General features: G+C 43.6%; 1 protein-coding gene across 5 annotated transcripts in view; it reads right to left on the bottom strand.

Annotated features, from left to right (window-relative positions):
• PRRC2B (proline rich coiled-coil 2B) overlaps positions 1-21,687 on the bottom strand; it is a 69,820-nt gene extending 48,133 nt beyond the window's left edge. For all 5 annotated transcript variants that reach the window (XM_084650076.1, XM_084650078.1, XM_084650077.1 and 2 more), the window contains exons 1-3: positions 21,550-21,687; positions 2,380-2,547; positions 309-486 (exon numbers count right to left, since the gene is read on the bottom strand). In XM_084650076.1, coding sequence (XP_084506202.1) covers positions 309-486; positions 2,380-2,494 — 293 coding nt within the window. In that variant the 5' untranslated portion in view covers positions 2,495-2,547; positions 21,550-21,687. The remainder of the gene's footprint in view (positions 1-308; positions 487-2,379; positions 2,548-21,549) is intronic.
• Positions 21,688-23,536: the final 1,849 nt, after the last annotated feature.

Raw genomic sequence — 23,536 nt, 5'->3', positions numbered from 1 at the left:
TGAAGCGTGTGCACTGGCTCAGTACTGATTCAGAGTGCTTCCTGCTGAAAGGAATGAAAAGAGCCCTCAGAATCTGTGGAATATCCACGGACCATGTTTGCAGACCGCAGATCGGATTCAGATACAAATATTGTATACACGCAGGGCTCCATGGATCTAGTAGCCCAACAGTATTCTTAAATCTACATCGTAACCAATCCCACCTGGGGAGAGGTCACTAGTAAAGCCCAAAGAGAATGCTCAGCATGATCTAGTATAATTTCTGTTTCTTCTTTAAGAAGGTTTAGCATAAGAATTGCTCCACTTGCCTCTTTTGGTCTGGCTGATCCTGCTTGTTTGCCCATCCTGTACCGTCCTTGGGTACTATAATGATGTTGGGGTCGTTTCCTTTGTTCTCAGACTTCAAGCTTGGCAAGTTTGCAGGAGGTGGCATGCGCCGGGCAGCAGCAACTTTCCCAAGACTCTGTAAGCCATGTCTAGGAATAACTGGTGAGAGGGACAGCAAGTCATTACGGGCTAGATTCTGCCACCCTCATTTACTTCAATTAGTGCCTTACCCCTCAAATAGTCCTATTGGGATGAATAGAAGTAAGGTACTACTTAATGAGAGTAAAATCAGATCCTAAACTGCAGAATCACATTGCAACAGCAATGCTAATATGCACTTCTATAATATTAGTACTTCATATTTATTCAGATTCTCTCCTCCAAAAGAACCATTGCAATGCTGTCACCTCTGCGGTGGACTGACAATCAGCTGGCATGTAACCTAAACACAACAGTGGGAAGACAGGAGATATTGGCCAAGGACAGAGGCAAAAACTTCCTCTTATGGAAAGTGTCCTGGGATTGTTAGTAACCATGCAGAACAGACAAGGCCTTGGGTTTTTATTTAAAGCTCTATCCCAAAACCTCACCTAGAAAACCACACAAAACATCAAGTTTATCTTCTCCAGCAGGAAGAAGGGCTCAGTTAACTTTGCTGGGACTGAACCAGTCTTTCTGTTGGATCTCACAGTGCTTTCCAAACAGTGCATTATGTCTCATCACCTATAATCAGGTAGGTAAACAGAATTATCATCTCTATTTCACAGCTAGGTAAAGGCACAGAGACAGTGAGTCGCTTGTCCAAGGCCACACATCTGTAGCACTAGAAATAGAATCCACCAGTCCTGGATCCAAGTCCCCTCTGCTCTAACCGCTAGACCTAGTTAACCAGATTGAAATAATCTTCCTTCTGTCTACTGTTCCATCCCACACTGAGTTCAGAATAAACCCAGCCTATTAGTTTCAGTTTTCTGACCTCAATATCCCCACTTCTGGTATGTTTTCACTGCAGAGTTCACCCGGGCTCCTAACCCAGCTCCAATCCACACAAAAAAACCTCTAGCCAGAGTTTAGTTTGGTTTACATCCTGGGCTAGCTGTCCTAGGGCGTACACTAAAACCTGAGTGAGGCTTTTAACCAAACTGGTAACCTGTTCACTTTGCAGTGAGGACACAGGCTAACCCGCTTGAGTGCTGATAGTCCCCCAATGCCTTCCCACAATTCCCCCATGTGCCCGAAGAACCAACAAGTTCTCCCACAACTAACTGGGAAAGAACCATAAAAGTACAGGACTGGATGAGACCTCAAGAGGTCATCTAGTCCAGTCCCCTGTGCTCAGGCAGGATTAAGTATACCCAGACCACCCTTGACAGGTGTTTGTCGAACCTGTTCTTAAAAACCTCCAATGACAGGGATTCCACAACTTCCCTTGGTAAATTATTCTTGTACTTAACCATCCTTAGAGTTAGAAAGTTTTTCCTAATATCTAATTTAAATCTCCCTTGCTGCATATTAAGCCAGTTATTTCTTGTCCTACCTTCAGGGACATGAAGAGCAATTTATCACCATCCTCTTTATAACAGCACTTAACAAATGTGAAGATTATCATTAAGTCCCCCTTCAGTCTTCTTTACTCAAGACTAAACATGCCCAGATATTTTTAACCTTTCCTCATAGGTCAGGTTTTCTATACCTTTTATCATTTTTGTTACTCTCTTCTGGACTCTCCCTCTTTGTTCACATCTTTTTTAAAGTGTGGTATACAAAACTGGACAAAACACTCCAGCTGAGGCCTGACCTGCGCTGAGTAGAGCGGGACAATTGCCTCCTGTATCTTACATGCAACCATCAGAGTGCAGCAGATTACTGTAGCAAAGAACCACGGGTAGCGACATACACAGGTGAGTGTAGCACCAGGGAGGACATATTAACTCAAGTTTGGCTTTGTAGTGTGGCAGCTCACACGCAGGTGCCAGTCAACTGAGTGAACACTGCAGTGAAGACACACCCTACGAGAGACACATTGACTAGCTTGTCTCTGGCATTTCTTACCTGTAGTTCTGATAGCTTCTATTGACTTTCCTTTATACTTATCAAACAGGCTGAGAGTCGAGTACTTGCTTTTCCCATCCTTTCCCTTGGTTATTTGCCCCAAACGATCGGACATTGCGATGAAATGTCATCTAGTAAGGAAATTTCTGTGCGCCGCTTCTGATCTGCCTTTTAATGAGAGAGAGTCGGGGAAAAAGCATCAGAACAATTATTTATCCTTTGATAAGTGAAAGTACAAAATATCCAACATGATAGTCGCTAGGACTCAGTGGGAAACAAGATAAACTATGACACTTTAATCTCTCACTTTATAGTTACGCCGGGGGAATTCTGCACAATGCAGAATTCTGAAGAAATTCACGTTGTACATGCAGAATTCCCTTTTCCCCACAGAAATGGGCTGCTGGGGGGAGGGAGAGGGAGCTAGAGGGTTCCTGGCAGCTGCAGTTCCAAGCTTGCCCTGAGGGAAGGAGAAGGGTGGTGCACAGGAAACTCTGTGCAAGCCTGGGACTGACCATCAGGCTGTTTCTCCTTCTGGATCCCTGGGCTCAGGTGTCGGGGGGGCCCTGAGGTTGGGCTCTGGGGAGGAGGGGGTTCAGGTGTTTTGGCTGGGAGGGACCCCAAGGGGGGGAGGGATTGTGGGTGTCTGCCCCCCCATGCTGGGCTCGGGGCGGGGCAGAAAGGTGGCAGAGAAACAGGAACTGGGTTGTCACAGGCGTTTCTTTAACTCTCTACCCCTGGGGGAAATTGTGTGCGTCTGTGTATTGTTACAGACATACTTGCGGACAGGTATTTTGAAATAAATTACCACAATAACTGAAACTGGCGTGATTATGTAGTGTTATTTTGACAACTAAAATATGCAGAATTTTAAAATATTGTGTGCAGCATTTTAATTTTTTTGGCACAGAATTCCCCCAGGAGTATACAGTGCAAGCTTTCGGGCTTCAAGAGAATTTATTATAAAAGGTTTAAGGATATCAGTTGAACACCACTGAAAGGACATGAGGAATAAGCAACATAACTGAAAGTTCAAATCTTTATGGAAGATTTAGAAAACTCTATAAGCAACTCTAAGTACATTCAAGTTCATGAAATTTTTTTGAAGTAAAAAGGTGATTTTTGCATCAAAATAAACACATCAGTAATTATTAAGATAAAGATATACAACTCCAGGAACACACTTTTCCTACAATGCACATGTGCCCAGTGACCACCCCTTGACAATGTACCTTCTTAAACAGTCACATTCTGAAAGAGATTAATTACTTTTGGTAGAAGAACATAGGAAGAGACAATCAAGAGTGAAGCCTTCCCTTAAAAATGAAGTCTACTACTTCAGAAGTGTCCTAAGTATCAGAACTACTAAAGAAAACCAACAAAAAAGTTAGACAAGGTGGGTGAGGTAGTATCTTTTATTAGACCAACTTCTATTGGTGAGAGAGAGAAGCTTTCAACAGAAGTTGGTCCAATAAAAGATATTTCTCTGTGCATTTGAAATATCGATTTAGCTTAGTGAGAATCATAAAATGTAAGAGAGCAAAAAGGTTCATTAGATCAAGTCTATCGTTTGCCAGGGAAGGATGTTGTACCCAGAAAACCAGTCTAATGGACGTTAGTGATGTTGTCAGACTAATTTTAGGCCACAAATTGAGGTTTTGCAAAAAGAAACAGATTTTGAAAAGTTAAGCTAGACCCTTAGATTTAATAAAATTTAAGATCAGTGAAGTAATCTTTAAAACGAACAATAAAACTAAGCCAAATATCTAGTGAAAACAGGCTTGGTTTCTTTTCTTTTGGATTTAAAATGTTCCTCTACAGTGTTTGGAACTTTTAATGTTGCAGCTTTGTTCTACTGCACGAGAGACAAAAAGTGAAAATCATCAGAGACTGCTGATTTGACAGAAATATATTAGGTTACATTGTCCAGGCTGAGTTCAGAGTTCAAATTAAACAAATAGCATCAATTATGGAAAGTACATATATAATTTTAATATTTTGTTCTAATAATCTAAAGTGACTACAGAGAAAATGCAATTATAATGTGCTTTCAGAGCTGACAGAATAATTGATAAACTGTCTTTTTATATGCATTTTAAAGAGTCAAAACCCATTTCTCTTGAGCCATTTTTATACCAGCCCCTGATGTCTGAGTACCCTCCTTCCTAGGCAGCAGATGGAGATGGGGGAATTTGAAGAGGTGCTAATCCATGGTAATTTTAAATTGATTCTTCCAAAGCAATAATTGCCACTAAAACTAATTAACTACAATTTGGAACCAAAACACAAAATATAACAAATCTGGCAAACAACAACTCAGGTGGAAGGGTTAGTATGGAAAAGCTGATCATAAACACAGTTACTGGATAAAAATGTTAACTTTCTCATTATTGTAGCCATGTTGGTCCCAGGATATTAGAGAGACAAGGCGGATGAAGTAATCACTAGTTCTGAAAGAGACTAGCCTCTGACCACAGGCAACAACTTCCACTAGTAATCCCTTACCAAACATTATTTCTAGGTAATAGGATAAATTCACCACATATTATATACAAAATAAGCATAGGCCACACACATTGAACACAACCAGTTTGATACTGTGCTGCCATTTGCCTCTAGGCTGGCAAAGCATATCTAATAGCAGCAGCCAGGAAGCAAATTTGTGACCAATAAAACTGGCATTACAGGCTGAATGACAGTGCTGCCAGGTTTAAATCCTAGGCTGGAGCTTTGGACTCAGCACACTTAGTCTCAAGAAGGTGGGAAGAATTTGGTACCACTCAGCAACAACTTCCACTGGCTGATCGATGAATAATGACATGCTCTGAAAGGAGTCCCATGCAGTCCTCACAGACAGACTGATGGGGCTGCAGGGTGAGGCCTTGCACAGACAATGAGGCTTAAAGACAATCTTGGGACACGTTCTCCTTTGGCATAGCAGGCACATCTCTGGCACCTTCTCTGGTTCAGTATTTTCTCAGACGTTCATCTTTTGCCAAAGAAAACAATGGTCCCTCCCTTATTTCCACAGTATTTTATTAGTAGGACAGGCATGAAAGATGAAAGGAGAATTGTGTCCTGATTAGTGTGGAGGGCAATATGGTGCTGGACTGAGGATAATATTTTCTGTTTGCTCTGGCAGAGCTGTAGGGAGCCCTGTGACTGGAGTAGAATAAGAGGCAATGCTGTAAATCAGGACTGTGGTGTACTAGCAATGCTTTGTGGGACCCCGGGACTATTTTAGCAGGCGTGTTGGAGATCAGGATTGAGGTGTATTAAAGCAAAACCCTCTGAGGTGGAAGTCTGCTAAACACCTGTCCACTCTGCAGTTTAGGTATCAATCCTTCACTTTAATGAGAGCAATAATGTTTTTCAAACCCATTTAGAATTTTAAAATGGTAATAGTGGTGGGGGGGGAAAATATTCACTGGTTTGGGAGTTGGCTGCTTAACAGAAAAACCCTGCGTTCCTGAAAGTCAGCATGCAAACAGATAACAGGGTAGATCTGCCAAAGAGAAACCCTAGCAACGAGTTATGTAACTGAGTCTTAGCTGCCTCTTGATCACATCTCGTATCATTAAAAAGGATGAAGGAGAAACAAACAACCACTTCAAAGCAGAGAACTTAGGAGCATGCTAGGAAAAGACTGTTGTCAAGCCTTATGGAGCAACCACAGTCAGAATCTCGACAAGTGACATTTACAGAGTAAAAAGAAAAGGAGTACTTGTGGCACCTTAGAGACTAACCAATTTATTTGAGCATGAGCTTTCGTGAGCTACAGCTCACTTGGTTAGTCTCTAAGGTGCCACAAGTACTCCTTTTCTTTTTGCGAATACAGACTAACACGGCTGTTACTCTGAAACCTGTCATTTACAGAGTACTTTGTACTTACTGTAACGACTTTCAGCTGAGATCTCAAACCAACCTTTGCAAAGTGCTAAGTATCATTAACCCTGGTTTCAGAGTAGCAGCCGTGTTAGTCTGTATCTGCAAAAAGAACAGGAGGAATTGTGGCACCTTAGAGACTAACAAATTTATCTGAGCATAAGCTTTTGTGAGCTACAGCTCACTTCATCGGATGCAACCAGAACAGAAAATAGGGGCCCAGAGCGGTGAAGGGACTTAACCAAGGTAACACAGCGAGCCAATGGCAGAACTGGGAACAGAATCCCATTCTCCTAACATCCAGACCTTTGCTGTAACCACTGACCACACTGCCTCCCCTCTTACTGTAAGTGACCCTGCTACAGGACAGCTGCTGATCTGAACAAAACTGACAGGCATTCCATCTAAGACGGAAGACAAACACCGACCCTCAGACCTTAAGGTCTGTGCAAAGGCCATAGAAACTGAGTATTTTTGCCCACTTACCCTGCTAAATTCTTCTTCTGGTTCTGCTCACCCAGCTGGGTCCTCTGCTGTACATTGGAAAAGAGTGCACCTGGCTGTAACTCCAAAAGCTACCTTGAGACAACTGTATTTTCCAATCAGACAGACAGACTTGGGATCCAGACGGGCATCTTAAAAGATTTCCCAGCCTGGTGGACTGAAGCTCTCCCATATAAAATCCAAACACATGAAGAAATGAATTACCCTCCGGTATGGTTATTAAAACCCATGCTGCAGCCAGCTGGCACCTGCTGACTGCAACACCTGAAAGCTGGCTGCCTGACTATAGCCCTTTACTTTGGCCTCTGCTTGGGGCCATTAACGTAGGATACAGTAGTTACAATGAACTCAAGATCTCAAAACACCCACATTTCCCTACTCTAATATCTAATCTTGAGGGAAAAAAAGCCATTTTATTGGATGGTCTTGCTCAGAAAGACGATAGAAGCCAATTAAATAATTATATCTGTGTTATATACCCCTTTCCTTTATCCTCTGTGTTTTGTCTATTTAAATCACAAGATCTTTGGGGCAGAGGCTGTCTATTAGTGTATTTGTACAATGACTAGCACAGTGGGCCCCTACGCACTTCTGTAATACAAATAATAAATGATAATAATAGACTACAAAATCCGAGTGTCACAACAGAAACAGAACACTCTGTTAGATGTCTGTCTAAATCAGGGCTCCCCAGGCTTCAAACAGTTACACCAAACTCAGATCACTAGATGAAAACCTGTGCTGTACCAGCCAGCAATCTAGCCAGCAACCAGCCTTAAACACGGCGTTCAGCATCCAGGCATCAGTGCTGCCTACTTCCCATTCCACTGAGCATGTTCTACCCAACTAAGGTAATGATGCTGCTTTAAATCACAGAACATGCAAGACACTGAAGTTGAGGTGTGGGCCACCAGTAGTTCTGATCGCGACTGACTTTCCTTTATACTTATCAAAACAGGCCGAGAGTCGAGTACTTGCTTCTCCCATCCTTTCCCTTGGTTATTTGCCCCAAATGATCGGACATCGCGATGAAATGTCATCTAGTAAGGAAATTTCCCCAGGTGGGGGGGAACTTGTCATGAAAGTGCCAGCACTAAAAGCTTGATCTATTGGTGCTGAGAAACCTCTGGGCTGAAAACAAAGCCAATGAGCAACATTCTTGCCATACAGAAGTGTCTGGTGGGCTTTTTGTGAGCACCTGTATGAGGAAGACTGAGCTGCTGAGGTTTAATTCACTGCATCTCAATAGAGATGGAATACCTGGAAGTTAGCATGCCTCATTTGAGCAAACAGATTTATGGAAGGTATTGCACACTTTCAATTACTTTCAGACACACCACCAAGTTCTAAACCAGCATTTCTCAAATGCGGCCACCAGAGGCTTTTCTTGCGGCCACAGCCTCCTGGGTAGTGATTGAGGACAGGAGGGAGGAGGGCAGTGGCTTCTCTCCCGGGGCTGCCAGCAGGGGTTGGTTCCTGACCTCCACTGGAGCCACAAATGCCAGAGGAGCAGGCAGCTGGTGAGAGTTCCCCACCTTCCGGCTTCAGCCCTGGAGTGGTGGGCATCAGGCTCCGGCCGCAGGGCATCAGGCTTCGAGCTCCAGTCCTGGGGTCTTTCCCCTCCCACCCCCCCCAGGCTCCTACTGCCTCCCTACCCTCCTCTCCATCCACAGCTTAATTTGTCCTCTGGCTTGCCCCGCGGGGCTACATAAGTCTCCTGTGAAAAGCAATATTTGTATGTTCGTTAATATCACTTTTCACTGCCTCCCAGCTAACTAGTAAGTCTGCTGTGAAAAGTGATACATACAAATAACAGTTTTCACAGCAGCAGCCTTACTAGCTAGCAAGTCTTTAAAAAAAACGGGGGGGGGGGGCAGCCAAAAAAGTAAAAGAAACCAACAAAAAGACAAGACTGTGCAAAGCACCTTATTTTGTTTCTATTCTGTTTAGGTCAAGTAAAGAACAGAGACAACTGTACATTATTTTTATTATTACTGTCTGCAAAAAAACCTACATAAATAAATTACAATGATTTGGACTTGGATAGCTGCATATTTATTTGCTTTTCCTGAAGTTAATTAAATATTTTAGGAAAAATTGTCAGAGCAGCCACCAGCAAGAGTTGGTGGTCGCACTCTGAGGCCACCAAAAAATTTCTTGTAAGAATCCCTGTTCTAAACTATGTATAATCACACAAGAAAAGAACCTGGACATCAGGACACTTCAACAAAGACCTCTACTTGGTTTACAACAGTGGTCATAAAACCTAGCATAAGGAATAGGATAGAGAATAATACTGAGAACATTACAATGCCATTTTACATCTCAACTGTATGACCTGACTTGGAATACTGCCTGCAATATTGGTCACCATAGCTCAAAAAGGATATTGCAGAAATGGAGGCGGCTTAAATGTGACCAATCAAAATGATTTAGAGGCATGGAGGGAATTCTGTATGATGAGTGATTGAAAAGACTGGGACTGTTCAATTCAGAGAGGAGATGTCACAGAAGTATACAAAATAACAGATAGTACAGAAAAGGTAAATCGGGTGCTCCTAATTACCCTCTCTCATAACATAAGTGCCTGGGGACAGCCAATGAAACTCAAAAGCAACTAACTGAAAACTGATAAAAAGGAAATATCTTTATACACAATGCATACCTAACTTTGCAATTCACTGTCACAAAATAATAAAGATAATAGATTAGTGGGATTAAAAAAGGATAGACATTGATATTGTTAATGAGGACATGCATAACAACATCCGTTTTGTTTTTTGTGGATTTTTTTTATTTGTTTGTATAAAGCAGCATGTAAATCCTCATGTTTCATGACAACTGAGTGCATCAGGAACAAAACTCCCTTATGAGCAAATGACTCCATCGTTGTTCACCATGGGATTTCTTGCACTTTCCTCTGAAACATCCATTACTGGCCAATGTCTCAAACTTGTGACTGAGAAGAGAAGTCTGTGTGCATGGATTCACAGCCCACCTTCCACCTGAGCAATAAAGGGTTACTTGCGCAGACTGAAGAGTCTGGCAGTGGAGCATGCCAATATCTATACAAAAAGCACAGCAGGTCCATTAGTAACCTCTGAGGATCCTGCTTCTCCACAAGGACTAGACAGACAGTATTACACATGGGAAGGCCCTGGCCTCCAGTAATTGAGGGCTAAGATGAAGAGGAAAAGCTAGGTAAATCCAGCCTGTGAGTTGGTCTGTAGCTCATGCAGAGAAAGAGGTGCATACAAGATCCTGAGATAGAGATTTCAAGGTCCATCCTTCCTTCCCTGAGAGCAATCAATCAGTCAGGAACTCAGGTTATGGCACACTACTGAGCAGATGCCAGCAGAGCTCTGTAGTGTAGATGCAGCATATGCCAAAAGAAGGAGTTCTCCAAGTATAAGAACACCACCTCCCCAAACAATGTTAGCTACACCAACAGAAGCCCTCTTCCGCACTGGTGGCTTTGTCTGCATAGCTAGGTTTCTAAGGGGTGTGTTTTTCCCCCATGCACACACCCTGACCAACAAAGCTAAGCCGGTACAAAAGTGTAGACCCGGACCAGTCTTCAGTTTTGCAGGGAAAAAGAACTAGTGTCCTGCACTAAGAATTTCATGCTTTAAGGAATGACCTAGTTATCCGAGTGTCAGGAAAGGGGGACTCTTAACCCTCTAATTTCAGTTAGGCAGATACATTACAGGGGTTTCACGTTACTCTGAAGCATCAGGAATTGGCTACTGCTGGAGGTGGGATGTCTGATAAAATGGACCAATTTAGCAGCATCTGCAAATGTCAGTAACATGCTGTTTATGTCCTCATCTAGACAGTGAAGGTGTTAAATAAAACTGGACCCAACAGCAACCTCTGACAAATCTTATTCACATAAGAAACATTACTAGGCTAGAAGCTGTGACTTCCTGAAACCATCTGATTAGTGCAAGCTAGCAAGGCCCAAATGGAAACAAATGCAACAAGCACACATTTCACATTCAGAACTCAAACCACAAAGGACAGAGTAGCTCAGTCAAGTGAGAACCACCTGTGACTTCCACAAGTCAGACTTATCACCCTCTTCCTTTTGTACCTGGGGAAGTGATCTATGGTTTTGCAAGCTGTCTTTAAAGCGCAAAGAAGAGGAGCGTTATTTAAGTGCAAATGTTTACACTTACAATTGTATGTATGCTCTGAGCTCTCTCAAAGCTAACACCTGGATGACTCAGCACAGGTACTACTGTATTTTCTAAAAGTCATTTGCCTTCCACCTTGCCCTGCTGAAACTCCTGAGACAGCTGAACACGCAGGGACGAGCTCATGGAGATGCAACAGTCTCACTCCCTCAGCACCAAAAGGACAGGACGTCTCATGATTAAACAAATTAAAACCAAGCTGTGCACCTCCTGTATTTATAAGCTTCTCCCACACAACCTATTAGGATGGAGTCACCGTACTTTAACCCCAGATTTCACATGGACTATAGAATATTTTTAATTAGGTATCTAGGTATTTGAACATTTCAATAACAAACAATATTTAGCTCTTATTGGAATCTCAAGTGATGTACAGAGGAGGGTTAGTATCATTATCCCTTGGGAAACTCAGGCACAGAGGGAAGTGTTGTGTGATCTTGGGCAAGTCACTTCAGTTGCAGAAGGAAGAGAGTTCAGGTCTCCTGATTCTCACTACAGTGCCCCTTCCAAAGGACCTTAAACACTTATAGTTTTATAAATAATATTACGCTAACTGTTCACTGCTGAGGCCTCAGAAGCATGGGGACTATTGGGTAGGAAAGAAAAGGAGAAAAATCCATGAAGGAGCAATGGTTGTAAAGAAAAATGGAAGAGGAGAGAAATACTGAGATGGTAGTTCTGTTGTGTATCTGACAACAATGTCCTTCAGAAGAGAATCACACTGTATGAAAATCTAAAATAGAGACAATGGACCAAAGCCTGCTCCTCTTCCCCATGCAAGTAGTTCACTGAAGGCAGCAGGAGCACTCCCATAACTAAAAGTGAGCATGAACTGATCTCAAGTTATGACAGGTGCACAATTGCTCAGGTTGTTACACCTATCATCAACTCAGAGTCACAGAGTGATTTCCACGACTGACAAGTCAACTTTAAAAATGCAATAATTTAAGCTAATAAATTCTCCCAGTCTGCCACATGGAGCCCACATATTTCCTTCTACTTTAAAATCATTACAGAGAGAGTCTATCCAGCTAAGTAACCCAGGTGCTTTATGATAAAACTGGTCTACTTAAGTAACTGAATACAAAACAACAAAACAACATCTCCAACATCAAAACACAAATAAAGCTCATGCACTAGCTAAAGCCCTATGGAGGCCTTGAATGTAGCGTCCATAATATTCATTGTACATGCAGTGTCACCTTGGAGATCTTGATACATGCTGAAGACCAGAGGTATGAGGTACCAGTCTGTAAGTACGGCAATATATTGAGGTGGGTGGGAAAAGAGGAAGCATTCACTTAACCTAGGGAAGAGCATGTTTTGAAGACAGACAAGCCACACTCCAATAATTGCACTTATGGCACAAAGAGAGAAATAAAACCGACAGAATGAGATTTCAGAATTGTCACTCTGAAACCTAGAATGTCGTAAGTCAATGTGAAGTGATGGAAATAGCTACAAGCATAGCGGACAGCTCTTTTTGTTCAGAATAGTTTGTCTAATTTTTGAAGTTCTCAGCTCCCCCCACCCAACTTTATGAATTACTACACCCATGGGACAGCGCAAATTTTAGCTAGTAATTTTAGCTAGCATAGTAAATATGGCAGGCGACCAGCTTGGCTTAATGGTGAAATCCTAGCGGATCTTAAACATAAAAAAGAAGCTTACAAGAAGTGGAAGGTTGGACATATGACCAGGGAAGAGTATAAAAATATTGCATGTAGGAATGATATCAGGAGGGCCAAATCGCACCTGGAGCTGCAGCTAGCCAGAGATGTCAAGAGTAACAAGAAGGGTTTCTTCAGGTATGTTGGCAACAAGAAGAAAGCCAAGGAATGTGTGGGCCCCTTACTGAATGAGGGAGGCAACCTAGTGACAGAGGATGTGGAAAAAGCTAATGTACTCAATGCTTTTTTTGCCTCTGTTTTCACTAACAAGGTCAGCTCCCAGACTGCTGCGCTGGGCATCACAAAATGGGGAAGAGATGGCCAGCCCTCTGTGGAGATAGAGGTGGTTAGGGACTATTTAGAAAAGCTGGACGTGCACAAGTCCATGGGGCCGGACGAGTTGCATCCGAGAGTGCTGAAGGAATTGGCGGCTGTGATTGCAGAGCCATTGGCCATTATCTTTGAAAACTCGTGGCGAACCAGGGAAGTCCCGGATGACTGGAAAAAGGCTAATGTAGTGCCAATCTTTAAAAAAGGGAAGAAGGAGGATCCTGGGAACTACAGGCCAGTCAGCCTCACTTCAGTCCCTGGAAAAATCACGGAGCAGGTCCTCAAAGAATCAATCCTGAAGCACTTGCATGAGAGGAAAGTGATCAGGAACAGCCAGCATGGATTCACCAAGGGAAGGTCATGCCTGACTAATCTAATCGCCTTTTATGATGAGATTACTGGTTCTGTGGATGAAGGGAAAGCAGTGGATGTATTGTTTCTTGACTTTAGCAAAGCTTTTGACACGGTCTCCCACAGTATTCTTGTCAGCAAGTTAAGGAAGTATGGGCTGGATGAATGCACTACAAGGTGGGTAGAAAGCTGGCTAGATTGTCGGGCTCAACGGGTAGTGATCAATGGCTCCATATCTAGTTGGCAGCCGGTATCAAGTGGAGTACCCCAAGGGTCGGTCCTGGGGCCAGTTTTGTTCAATATCTTCATAAATGATCTGGAGGATGGTGTGGATTGCACTCTCAGCAAATTTGCGGATGATACTAAACTGGGAGGAGTGGTAGATACGCTGGAGGGGAGGGATAGGATACAGAAGGACCTAGACAAATTGGAGGATTGGGCCAAAAGAAATCTGATGAGGTTCAATAAGGATAAGTGCAGGGTCCTGCACTTAGGACGGAAGAACCCAATGCACAGCTACAGACTAAGGACCGAATGGCTAGGCAGCAGTTCTGCGGAAAAGGACCTAGGGGTGACAGTGGACGAGAAGCTGGATATGAGTCAGCAGTGTGCCCTTGTTGCCAAGAAGGCCAATGGCATTTTGGGATGTATAAGTAGGGGCATAGCGAGCAGATCGAGGGACATGATCATTCCCCTCTATTCGACATTGGTGAGGCCTCATCTGGAGTACTGTGTCCAGTTTTGGGCCCCACACTTCAAGAAGGATGTGGATAAATTGGAGAGAGTCCAGCGAAGGGCAACAAAAATGATTAGGGGACTGGAACACATGAGTTATGAGGAGAGGCTGAGGGAGCTGGGATTGTTTAGCCTGCAGAAGAGAAAAGTGAGGGGGGATTTGATAGCTGCTTTCAACTACCTGAAAGGGGGTTCCAAAGAGGATGGCTCTAGACTGTTCTCAATGGTAGCAGATGACAGAACGAGGAGTAATGGTCTCAAGTTGCAGTGGGGGAGGTTTAGATTGGATATTAGGAAAAACTTTTTCACTAAGAGGGTGGTGAAACACTGGAATGCGTTACCTAGGGAGGTGGTAGAATCTCCTTCCTTAGAGGTTTTTAAGGTCAGGCTTGACAAAGCCCTGGCTGGGATGATTTAACTGGGAATTGGTCCTGCTTTGAGCAGGGGGTTGGACTAGAGGACCTTCTGGGGTCCCTTCCAACCCTGATATTCTATGATTCTATGATAGTAGTAAACTAATAAAACACAACTCTTGATGCGTCTTTCAGTAGGTGACAAGCCTGGAAAATTATCACGTATGACACTAGCACAATAGGAGTTGGGACAAATGGGAAAGGGATCATTAGAGGCCCCACAAAATCAATTTGGTTCCTCTGCACACAACTGAGGTAGGATTTTGGGAGTCCATGTCAAGGACATGACCCACCACTCCTATAGACCAAAGAGCTCAGCTTCACAGGATTTGGATATTAGGTAGCCTATACCCTCCACCCTCTCAGGCTGTCTCCTGACTACACTGAATTGACTTACATTCTGGTTATCTTCACAACCATAATGACTAAAGACAAAAAAAGAAAGTTTCAAATCCGCAGAGATTAAAGGCCAAGTCCCCAACAAAAAATACATACAAGGGAAAGTTTCTTACTTGTCATTGCTGAGTGGATTTGTTAAGCCCCTATTGATTTGAATATAAAATCATCTCCACAGGAAATGGTGGGAGTCCCATTGCCTACCACCTTTAGAACTAGATAGGACAAAGTACTAGTACATGTACCGTAGGAAACAATACTGCACTGGCAAGGAGATGAATAAATCATTCTCTATATCAACTTTTTCTTGTTTCCCACATTCATCAAATCTGTTGAAGTGGATAACAGGGGATGGATCACTCAACGATTGCCTGTTATGCTCATTCCCTCCGAAGCACCTGGCATTGGCCACTTTTGGAAGACAGGACACTTGGCTAGATGGACCATTGATCTGACCCAGGATAGCCATTTTATGTTCATGTTCTTCAAGATTTTAGAACTAGAAGATCTCATCCTTTCATGCCTAGTTTGTATTCATAGTTGGAAGAGAAAACAAACTTTCTTTTTCAACTCCCAGTTTCTCAACTTTGAATGAATTAGCCATTGAGCTGAACTAGTTATATAAACTAAAATGAAGCAATTATTCTCTCTGCACCTCCAAAAGAGGCTACTGCTGTCAAAGACTGGTTTAGCACTTCAACAAACTCTGGGCGCAGGTACTTAACCAGTGACTTCTTCCACCAGTTCAGTGGTTTGACTTTCTTTAAAATTTGGTAGCAAACATGTACTGCTTAATAATTTTGTTTAATTTAGATGATGTTAGTAGATTATAATAAAGTAAAGCCTTAATAAAAGTTGTCCATTTCAAATTTAATTTTAAATTTCAACTTTTTTTAAACTTGAAAAATATATTAAAAATAAACTTGAATTTCATTTAAATTTAAAAAAATCCAATTTAAATTAAAAATCAATGATTGATTTTTATCAACCATGAATTAGAGAAAGTGTTTAATAGGGAAAAGGCAACAGACCACAAGGAAATAAGTGATCATATTATAGTGTGAGTAGCACTTTTAACGTGCTTGGAATAATGAAAAGCCCTGCTTAGGTCTTCTGAAAAGCAGCTGTGTTCTGTATGCAGGACGTTTGGACTGAGCACTGCGGGACAGAAAGTGAGAAACATCTCACCCATATATTCATACTTCTCATGTGTGGATTTACAAAACACTTTACAAAGGCGTGTAAGCATCCTATCAACTTTACAGATACGAAAACGGAGAGGATCTAAGTCAGTGGTTCTCAAAGCCGGTCCGCCGCTTGTTCAGGGAAAGTTCCTGTTGGGCCGGGCCGGTTTCTTTACTTGCCGCGTCCGCAGGTTTGGCTGCACTCATCAATACACTGCCCTCAGTATTTGGTATAATCATGTGGCATGATAAAATGCTATATTTCGCTTGAATACAGAACAATAACACAGTTAGCACAGTATCATGGGTGCACTCAACAATGACCAGCAAGAAACTGCCCCTGGTTAGTTGGGGGCCTGATATTCAGTTTTTCCAAAAATTAAGCTTCTTGCCCCTTATGGCTATGAAGAAAACCCTCCAGAATACGACTTGATGGGGCATTGCTTTTCTGTAAATTCAGAAAAGCATAATGAACCAGAGACATGTGAACTGCCTAGGCCCAAATGCTGGCACAGCAGGAGATAAATCCTTCCTCCCTGCCCCCCAGCCCACTCCAGGACTGCTACTCCAGCCTCAAGACTGGAGTAGCCTATTGCACATTTGCACCTGCCCTTATTCCACACATAGGTGGAGATACCTGACAAATCTACATAGCAGCAGCCCTGGCACTAAATCCCCACTGTAGAAAGGCATGCAGGAAGCTCATGAACAGTATGTGACATATACATATCCAAAGCAAGCTTCCTAAACCCTGTCCCGAACTACTCCTTGCGGTAGATCTATCCCAGCTCCACTGAAAAGAGTCCTGTGCAGCTACACTGGAGGATTCCCCCATATGGGTTAACTCTGCAGTCTGTTAGCTTTACTGCTATAGATCTGAAACTCCTGGGAGGCTTCAAACATCCCCTTCCAGCCAACCACAAGCCCTGTTACTCATGTCAAGCATCAGCATACAATAATAAGTCTTCCTGATAGTGACAATGGATGATTTGTCAAGAGCTACCAGCTCATCTCCCTATCAGAAAGATTTCCCAGAGTCCCCCACCTTAATTTCATCCCATAGCTCCAAATTATTCCCTTATGTACCACCCAAAAGAACTCCTTTTTCTCTTTGATTTTTACATCCTTCTGATAACTTTGTAATCACCTTTTCCCACACTCAGTCAAGGTGCAGCCCTTTTAATCTTTCCTCCTAAATCAATGCCTGCAGCCTTCTAAGAGTTTTTGTTGCTCCCTTTAATTGGTCAACACTTCCCTGGTAATACAGGTGCTCAAAACTGGACACTATATTCGAGATGCAGTTGCACCAGAGTCACAGGGGATGATGATCACCTCCACATGCCTCTGCATTTGCAGCTCCAAAATTGCACTAGTTTCCTTGCTGTCTTGTACCTATAGATCTTTTAGCACAGCAACTCAAGAGATTCCAGCCCCCTCCAGTTCCACAGTCAAATACAAAAGCACTGTTGTTAGTGGAAAAGGCTCAGGCTACTATAGATGTGGTCTTACAGCTTCCTGACAAATTCAAGTTTTACACATACAAACCTTCTAACAATTTTAATGCAAAACATACAGCTCCCTTATCTTTGCACCAGCATGACAAAAACCGATTTCCTAATCTAAACCTACATGTACACACACACAGAGCTCTTGAATGCTACATAAGAAGTTTCTGACAATCTCTCATAATGGAACCAAGTCATGTTTCAGTGAGTTATAACATTATATTATAGCTCTCTGCTTTATCCACATTTATTCTTCTCTGAAAAAAAGTTTTTATCCAAACAAACTTGTGTTGCAGTCACAAATCTGCAGACATCTTCCACTGGAAGAAACTTTTGGTAGTGGATTATGTTGGTTTTAGTAATGAAAAGTCAGTTTATTTCAATAGCTATCCAAAAAGTTGTTCTTAGGAAGAAGAGATTTACAGTTCACCAGCTTTTACCTGTTCAGAATGTTTCTATGTGGACATGACACAATTATCTGAAAGACCTACATTTATGTTTTTTCTGTTCCCAATGACAAGCTAGTCAAGCTAGGGAGCTGTGAGATTACTAACCTATTAGAGGAATGAGTCAGTGCTACATGAAAAGCAAAACCCACTTAGAAGATATGACTATCTGAAGAACAAAAAAATAAAATTGGGACAAAATTTCCTTTGCCCAATGACAGAACAAATGGAAAGTCCACTGGCGATGGAATGGAGAAGGGGGTCACCCACTCCTGCAATTCTAAAAATTCGTCCCTCCCCTATTTCAAATTAACATTTACTATCCTAGAAGTTCCTCCCGACACCCACCCCTTCAATTTGGGCAGTCACAAAATGAATTCTTGCTACAGTGAGATCTCTTTGTACTGAGAAAAAATAATAAAAAATAAGGTTGTCATGATTTAAGTACTACTGCAACTTGAGTCCTAACCCTACTGGTCCTACAGTACATTAAATTACCTGGATAAGTACAATGGAAATCTTGGGCAACTGATCAATGTGAACCCTAAATAGCTGATTATTTCTGCAAGGAACAATAGAATACACATTGTATTTCAAAGGTTAGATGCACAAGAGGTCCTACTGCGACACCCAAAACTATGGCCCTGATCTGGCAAGCTGTACTTCATGTGGGACAACTTGCAGAAGCAGGACCCCATATGCTGTTGGTGGCTATGCAAAAATACCAGCACTCTACAGAGATCTTAGAGATTTTTATATTACATGAGCACTCAAATACTCCAACCAGAGAGATCAGGCCCCATGGTAGTGGGCACAGTGCAAACATGGACTCTAACACTATCCCAGTCTGATAAATAAAATATAAAATATTTTATATAAAATAGAATATAAAATATAAAATAAAATATTTAGTGAATTATGAAAAAACTTTAATGTAGCCATTTCTACTCAAAATAGATTCTGTGAAACGTTAAATAAATAAAACTACAAGTCACAGACTAAATTCCCGACTGGAGTTATAAAAGGAACTCTCCATCCAGCTGCATCTCAGGACTATGCTTTAAACGAAAACAAAATTATGTAATCATATTTTTATATATTTCAAAAAACTGTTTTATTTCCATTTAAAATTTGTCCTGAAATGTGTCCATCCACTGGACTAGGGTAGAGAACCAAACAGTGAAAGTAACTAAAAAGGGATACAGAGCAGCTTATCTTCAATGTCCAAGCCAAATTAAGTCCAAAAAGAAAAATTCAGAAGCAATGGTGAAAGATAAATTTAGTTTTAATTCCTCAAATTTCGCCAAACCTCTATGGATTTTTTTAAATGTAATTTTTAACCTGACAACACCTTCATAGGCCTTAAAGAGAAAGCACATTTCAGACAGGTCATCATGAAAATAGAGATTGACAATGAAGTTCTGTTATTAATCCCTCACACGTCAAAAATATAAAAACAAATGGAAAAAAATCTCTAAGATCTCAGTCCTGTGAGGAGCAACATGACCGTTCCACCCGCCCAGAACATCACTGTCTTCAATGGGGCTCTGTATAGGCCCAAGGTTTCATCCACTTGTAGCTCCTTACAGAATCAGGGCCCATTCATTTATAGAAGCAAAAGTGCAGTTAAAAGTTTTTAAGTACTCTGGGACTTGGCCTGACAGCACAGTGAGAGCAGCACCACCCACCACTTTCAACCTCTCTGCCACAGGTCATTTTGACTCCAAGTTTATATTTGGCAAATCCACCTGTCAGATGCCAACACTCCAATGCAAGCTCTTTGGGGACAGGGACTGTCTTTTTCTATATTTGTACAGTGCCTAGCACAATGGGGACTGATCTCGTTGAGGCATCTAGGCACTACTGCAATGAAAGTTTTAAACTAACTTATAAATCCTTAATCAAGGACTCAGTTCTGCAAGATGAGAGGCATCCTCTGTTAGTACTGAAGAGGGAGTATAGAAGCTTTCAGGATCAATGGCCATCCTCCCCCCATGTCTCTTGAAAGAGACACAGGGCCTTAAATATTTACATAGCCTGTTTATATAATACCAAACACTAGTACCATTAAAATGCTTCATTATATGAAAGTATTAATCCATCAAATACAATCACTGCCTCCAAAATTTCTGCTCCTCTATCACCTTTTCTACATAAAGAGCTAAGAAGAAAAATGTTCATAACAAAACCCAAATCTCAGGATCAAAGAATGTTTGCAATCACTCAAACCAAAGCCCACACAGTTCTGCTAACCAAAACATCCACAAACTCTAATGAGATGCATGGAAAAAACATTACATGTCGAGCCAAGACCTGTTTCAGGATTTTCATCTCCTCCAGCCCAGAGCCCCAACAGCCCAGAGGTTGCAAATTCGTTGCTAATAAAAATATATAGATATATTTTTAAAAACCATATGCATCTTCCAAGATCCAGCATCAAAACACAAGAAACATCCCCACTGCATTTCACAGCCTCAGAAGCTGCACAGTAGACACTCCCCCACAAGCTGCATTTCAGCTCTTAGTCTGCTCTTTGCACAGCTACAGTAAATACAACAACAAAACAATCGGGGCTGCGAAACTGAGACCCCAAATGTTGTGCTGAAACATACACTGCAACAAGAATCTTTTCACTGTAAAATCAAGATAGTTATTTCTATTTTCAACTGCCTTTGCAGGAAAGAAAAACAAAAATCGACTAGTTAATAACAAACACACACTGTTCAATTGAACTGTTCCACACACCATTGTCTGTGCCGTAGCGGAGCAATGCGGGGTGGGCAGGATGCTCTGTAGCATGTCTAGTTTTATAATCCCAAATGGGGGAGGGTTCAGCAGTTTGTAATAGCAGCAGCAGCAAAACACACACACAGACCAGGCCTCCCATGACCGGAGCGCAGAACCAAAACAATGGGGCTAAACACGGGTTTAAAACACACACACACACACACACCCATGTTTATTAGGGATCTGAAATTGGAAACCGACCCCCCCCCCACCTCTAAGCCCCTCTCCCCCTTAGCCAGGCGTGGGGGTGGCCGAACAGGCCCCGCATCTGCTATTAACGGAGGGAGGCTCCATCACCGACTGGTTTTTGCAGACTCCAAGCCACCGACGTACAGGCTAGCTCCAGACTTAAACAGCCCCCTCGGCTGGGGCGGACCAGAGGCCCTGCCCGCCCCACACGGCGTCAACCCCAGACCCCCCGGGGGGGGGGGTAAGCCCCCAATTCTCTGCCCCGGGGCACACGGGGATCGGGCTGGGCCAACAGCGGGCACTGCCGGCCTCGGCCAAGCCGCATCCGGGGGGGCTGGGCTCGGCGCCGCGGCAGGGCGGGCACCCCGCTCCAGGCTGGGGGGAGAAGGCACAGTGGGTTCGGGAGCCACGGGGGGCTGAAACGGAGACAAAGCTGGGGGCGGGAGGGGTGGTTCCTTCAGGGCTCCAGGCAGCCTCCGGCTCAGGCTCCATTTTAGGGCTGCCTGGTCCCATCCCCCCGCCGCCCCAACCCCTCCCGAATAAACCCCCTCCGCCCTGCCAGCCGGCCCCAATACCCACCTGTGGTGGTTGTCGGGAGCCGGGTCTGCCTGGGGAGCCGAGTCCGGAGGGGAGATGGGGGCTCGGGGAGCCGGATGGCTGCGGATTGAAAAGGCAGAGGCGGCGCTGGCTGGATGGCGGCTTCTCGCTCGCTGGCTGCCTCTCTGTGTCTACCCGCCCCTCCTCCTCCAGTCCTGCCCGCCCGGCCTGTCAATCCCCGGCCTGGAGTGAGCAACTCATCCCGCAGCCAGAGCCCTGCAAACCGGACAGCGACACCTGCAGGGACCCCGGGGGAAAGCCAGGCGCCCCGCTGCACAGAGGGGTTAATTACAGAGGCGTGGAGGGAGAAAGCAAAAAGAGAGGAGGGAAAGAAAGGAGGGAGCGTGCCAGGGAGGAGAGGAGAGGAGAGGAGGGAAGGAGGAGAAAGAATGAAAGCGAATTAAAGAGTCAAAGATAAGAAAAAAGGGGAAAGAATGATTGAGAAACAGGAGAGATGGGGAGGGGTCCACACAACTGTCTAACCCCAGGCTCTGCTCTGGGGAGCGCTCTATAGTCTGATTCCAAAACCTCAGGGATCTTGGGGGAGGACAGCACAGTCTGTGCCATGGTTACAGACCATCAAACTGACTGCAGGAGGAAAGCCTGTGAGCTTGGTCCAGCCAAGCCAGGCTCCAGCAGCAACAGCTCTAGGATCCCTGAGCCTTGCTGCTGTCAGGATTACTTTACAGCCAGGCAGAAATTATTCTCCTGCTTTAAATAATAGTAATAATAAAAAATGCTGATTAGATGTGCATGCAAACAAGAGAGAGAAACTTGGGCTGAACAGGAGGAGGCCTGGTCAAGAAGCAGTCAAGAGGGAAATATCAGACTTCCCCCTTTCTCATTTGAGGCAGGTATGGGATGAAAGCTGAAGAGGAAGCAATTAGGGAAAGAGGAGACGTGGTCTTCCCCTTGTCTTCAAGGGCTTTAGATCAGGCCCAGACTGTGCAAAGGATGAAGCAGTTTCTCAGTAAGGTGAGAAGCCAGGGAATTTCTGTCTCTTTCACCCCTCTCTCTCCACATTAAATCAGTTCCCAAGCTGGCAAAGATACCGCCCCCTAAACACCTCAGCTATGGGTTTATGGGAGTCACAGCCTTGCCCATAGCTCCCTGACCTTGATGTGGCTTCAGACCCTCCCACAAATGCCACTAATTGCTGGAGCCAGCATCACCTCCCAACAGCTTTATTTTCTCTAGCTACCTGTACCTCCCCCACAGTGCCACCATTTGGGCCATGCCCTGGGGCTTCCACCAACGTTACTGGGAGCTCTGCATCCAGGATCAGGCCCCGGAATAATAATGAAAGGGAAAAGCAAATCAAGAGGCATATACAGCCAGGGAGGAGAGAGAGATTATCAGTGGAGATTTGTCACACACAAGATATGGCACAAGTAACATCAATGAAAGTTTCACCTACCTACACAGGCTGCCGGCCCTGTGTTGCAGCCCTGTCCTGCAGCGACCACCTTTAACACTGAGATGGGAGATCATTTTCCAGAGCTCATTTAGTTCACCTCTTTATTAAGGCTGCCAGAAAGAGGCCCGGTTAATGACAGATGGGGTAGTACAGGGGTTCTCAAACTAGGGGTCATGACCCCCCAGGGGGGTCACAAGGTTATTAGGTGGGGGGTCATGAGCTGTCAGCTTCACCCCAAGCCCCGGTTTGCCACCAGCATTTATAATGGTGTTAAATATATAAAAAGTGTTTTTAATTTAGGGGGGGGGTCACACTCAGAGGCTTGCTATGTGAAAGGGGTCACCAATACAAAAGTTTAAGAACCACTATGGTAGCAGTTGTGTGGCATGGATACCTTCTGTAGGAAGTGGGCTGAGACCGTTTCACACTGGCTCTCAGCTACCTGGCAAATGCTGAGCCCTTTTTCTTCATATCTCAATAGTATTTAAAGTCTCATTATGATTCTTCTTTGATTTTATGGTCAGGGAATGCCTACAGCCAGCAGAGAATTCC

The sequence above is a fragment of the Lepidochelys olivacea genome (genome assembly GCF_965140295.1).
Source record: "Lepidochelys olivacea isolate rLepOli2 genome assembly, chromosome: 16".
In the NCBI taxonomy this organism is placed as follows: Eukaryota; Metazoa; Chordata; order Testudines; family Cheloniidae; genus Lepidochelys; species Lepidochelys olivacea.
Note: the sequence above shows the minus strand (reverse complement) of the source record. Positions and strands in the feature narration are given on the sequence as shown.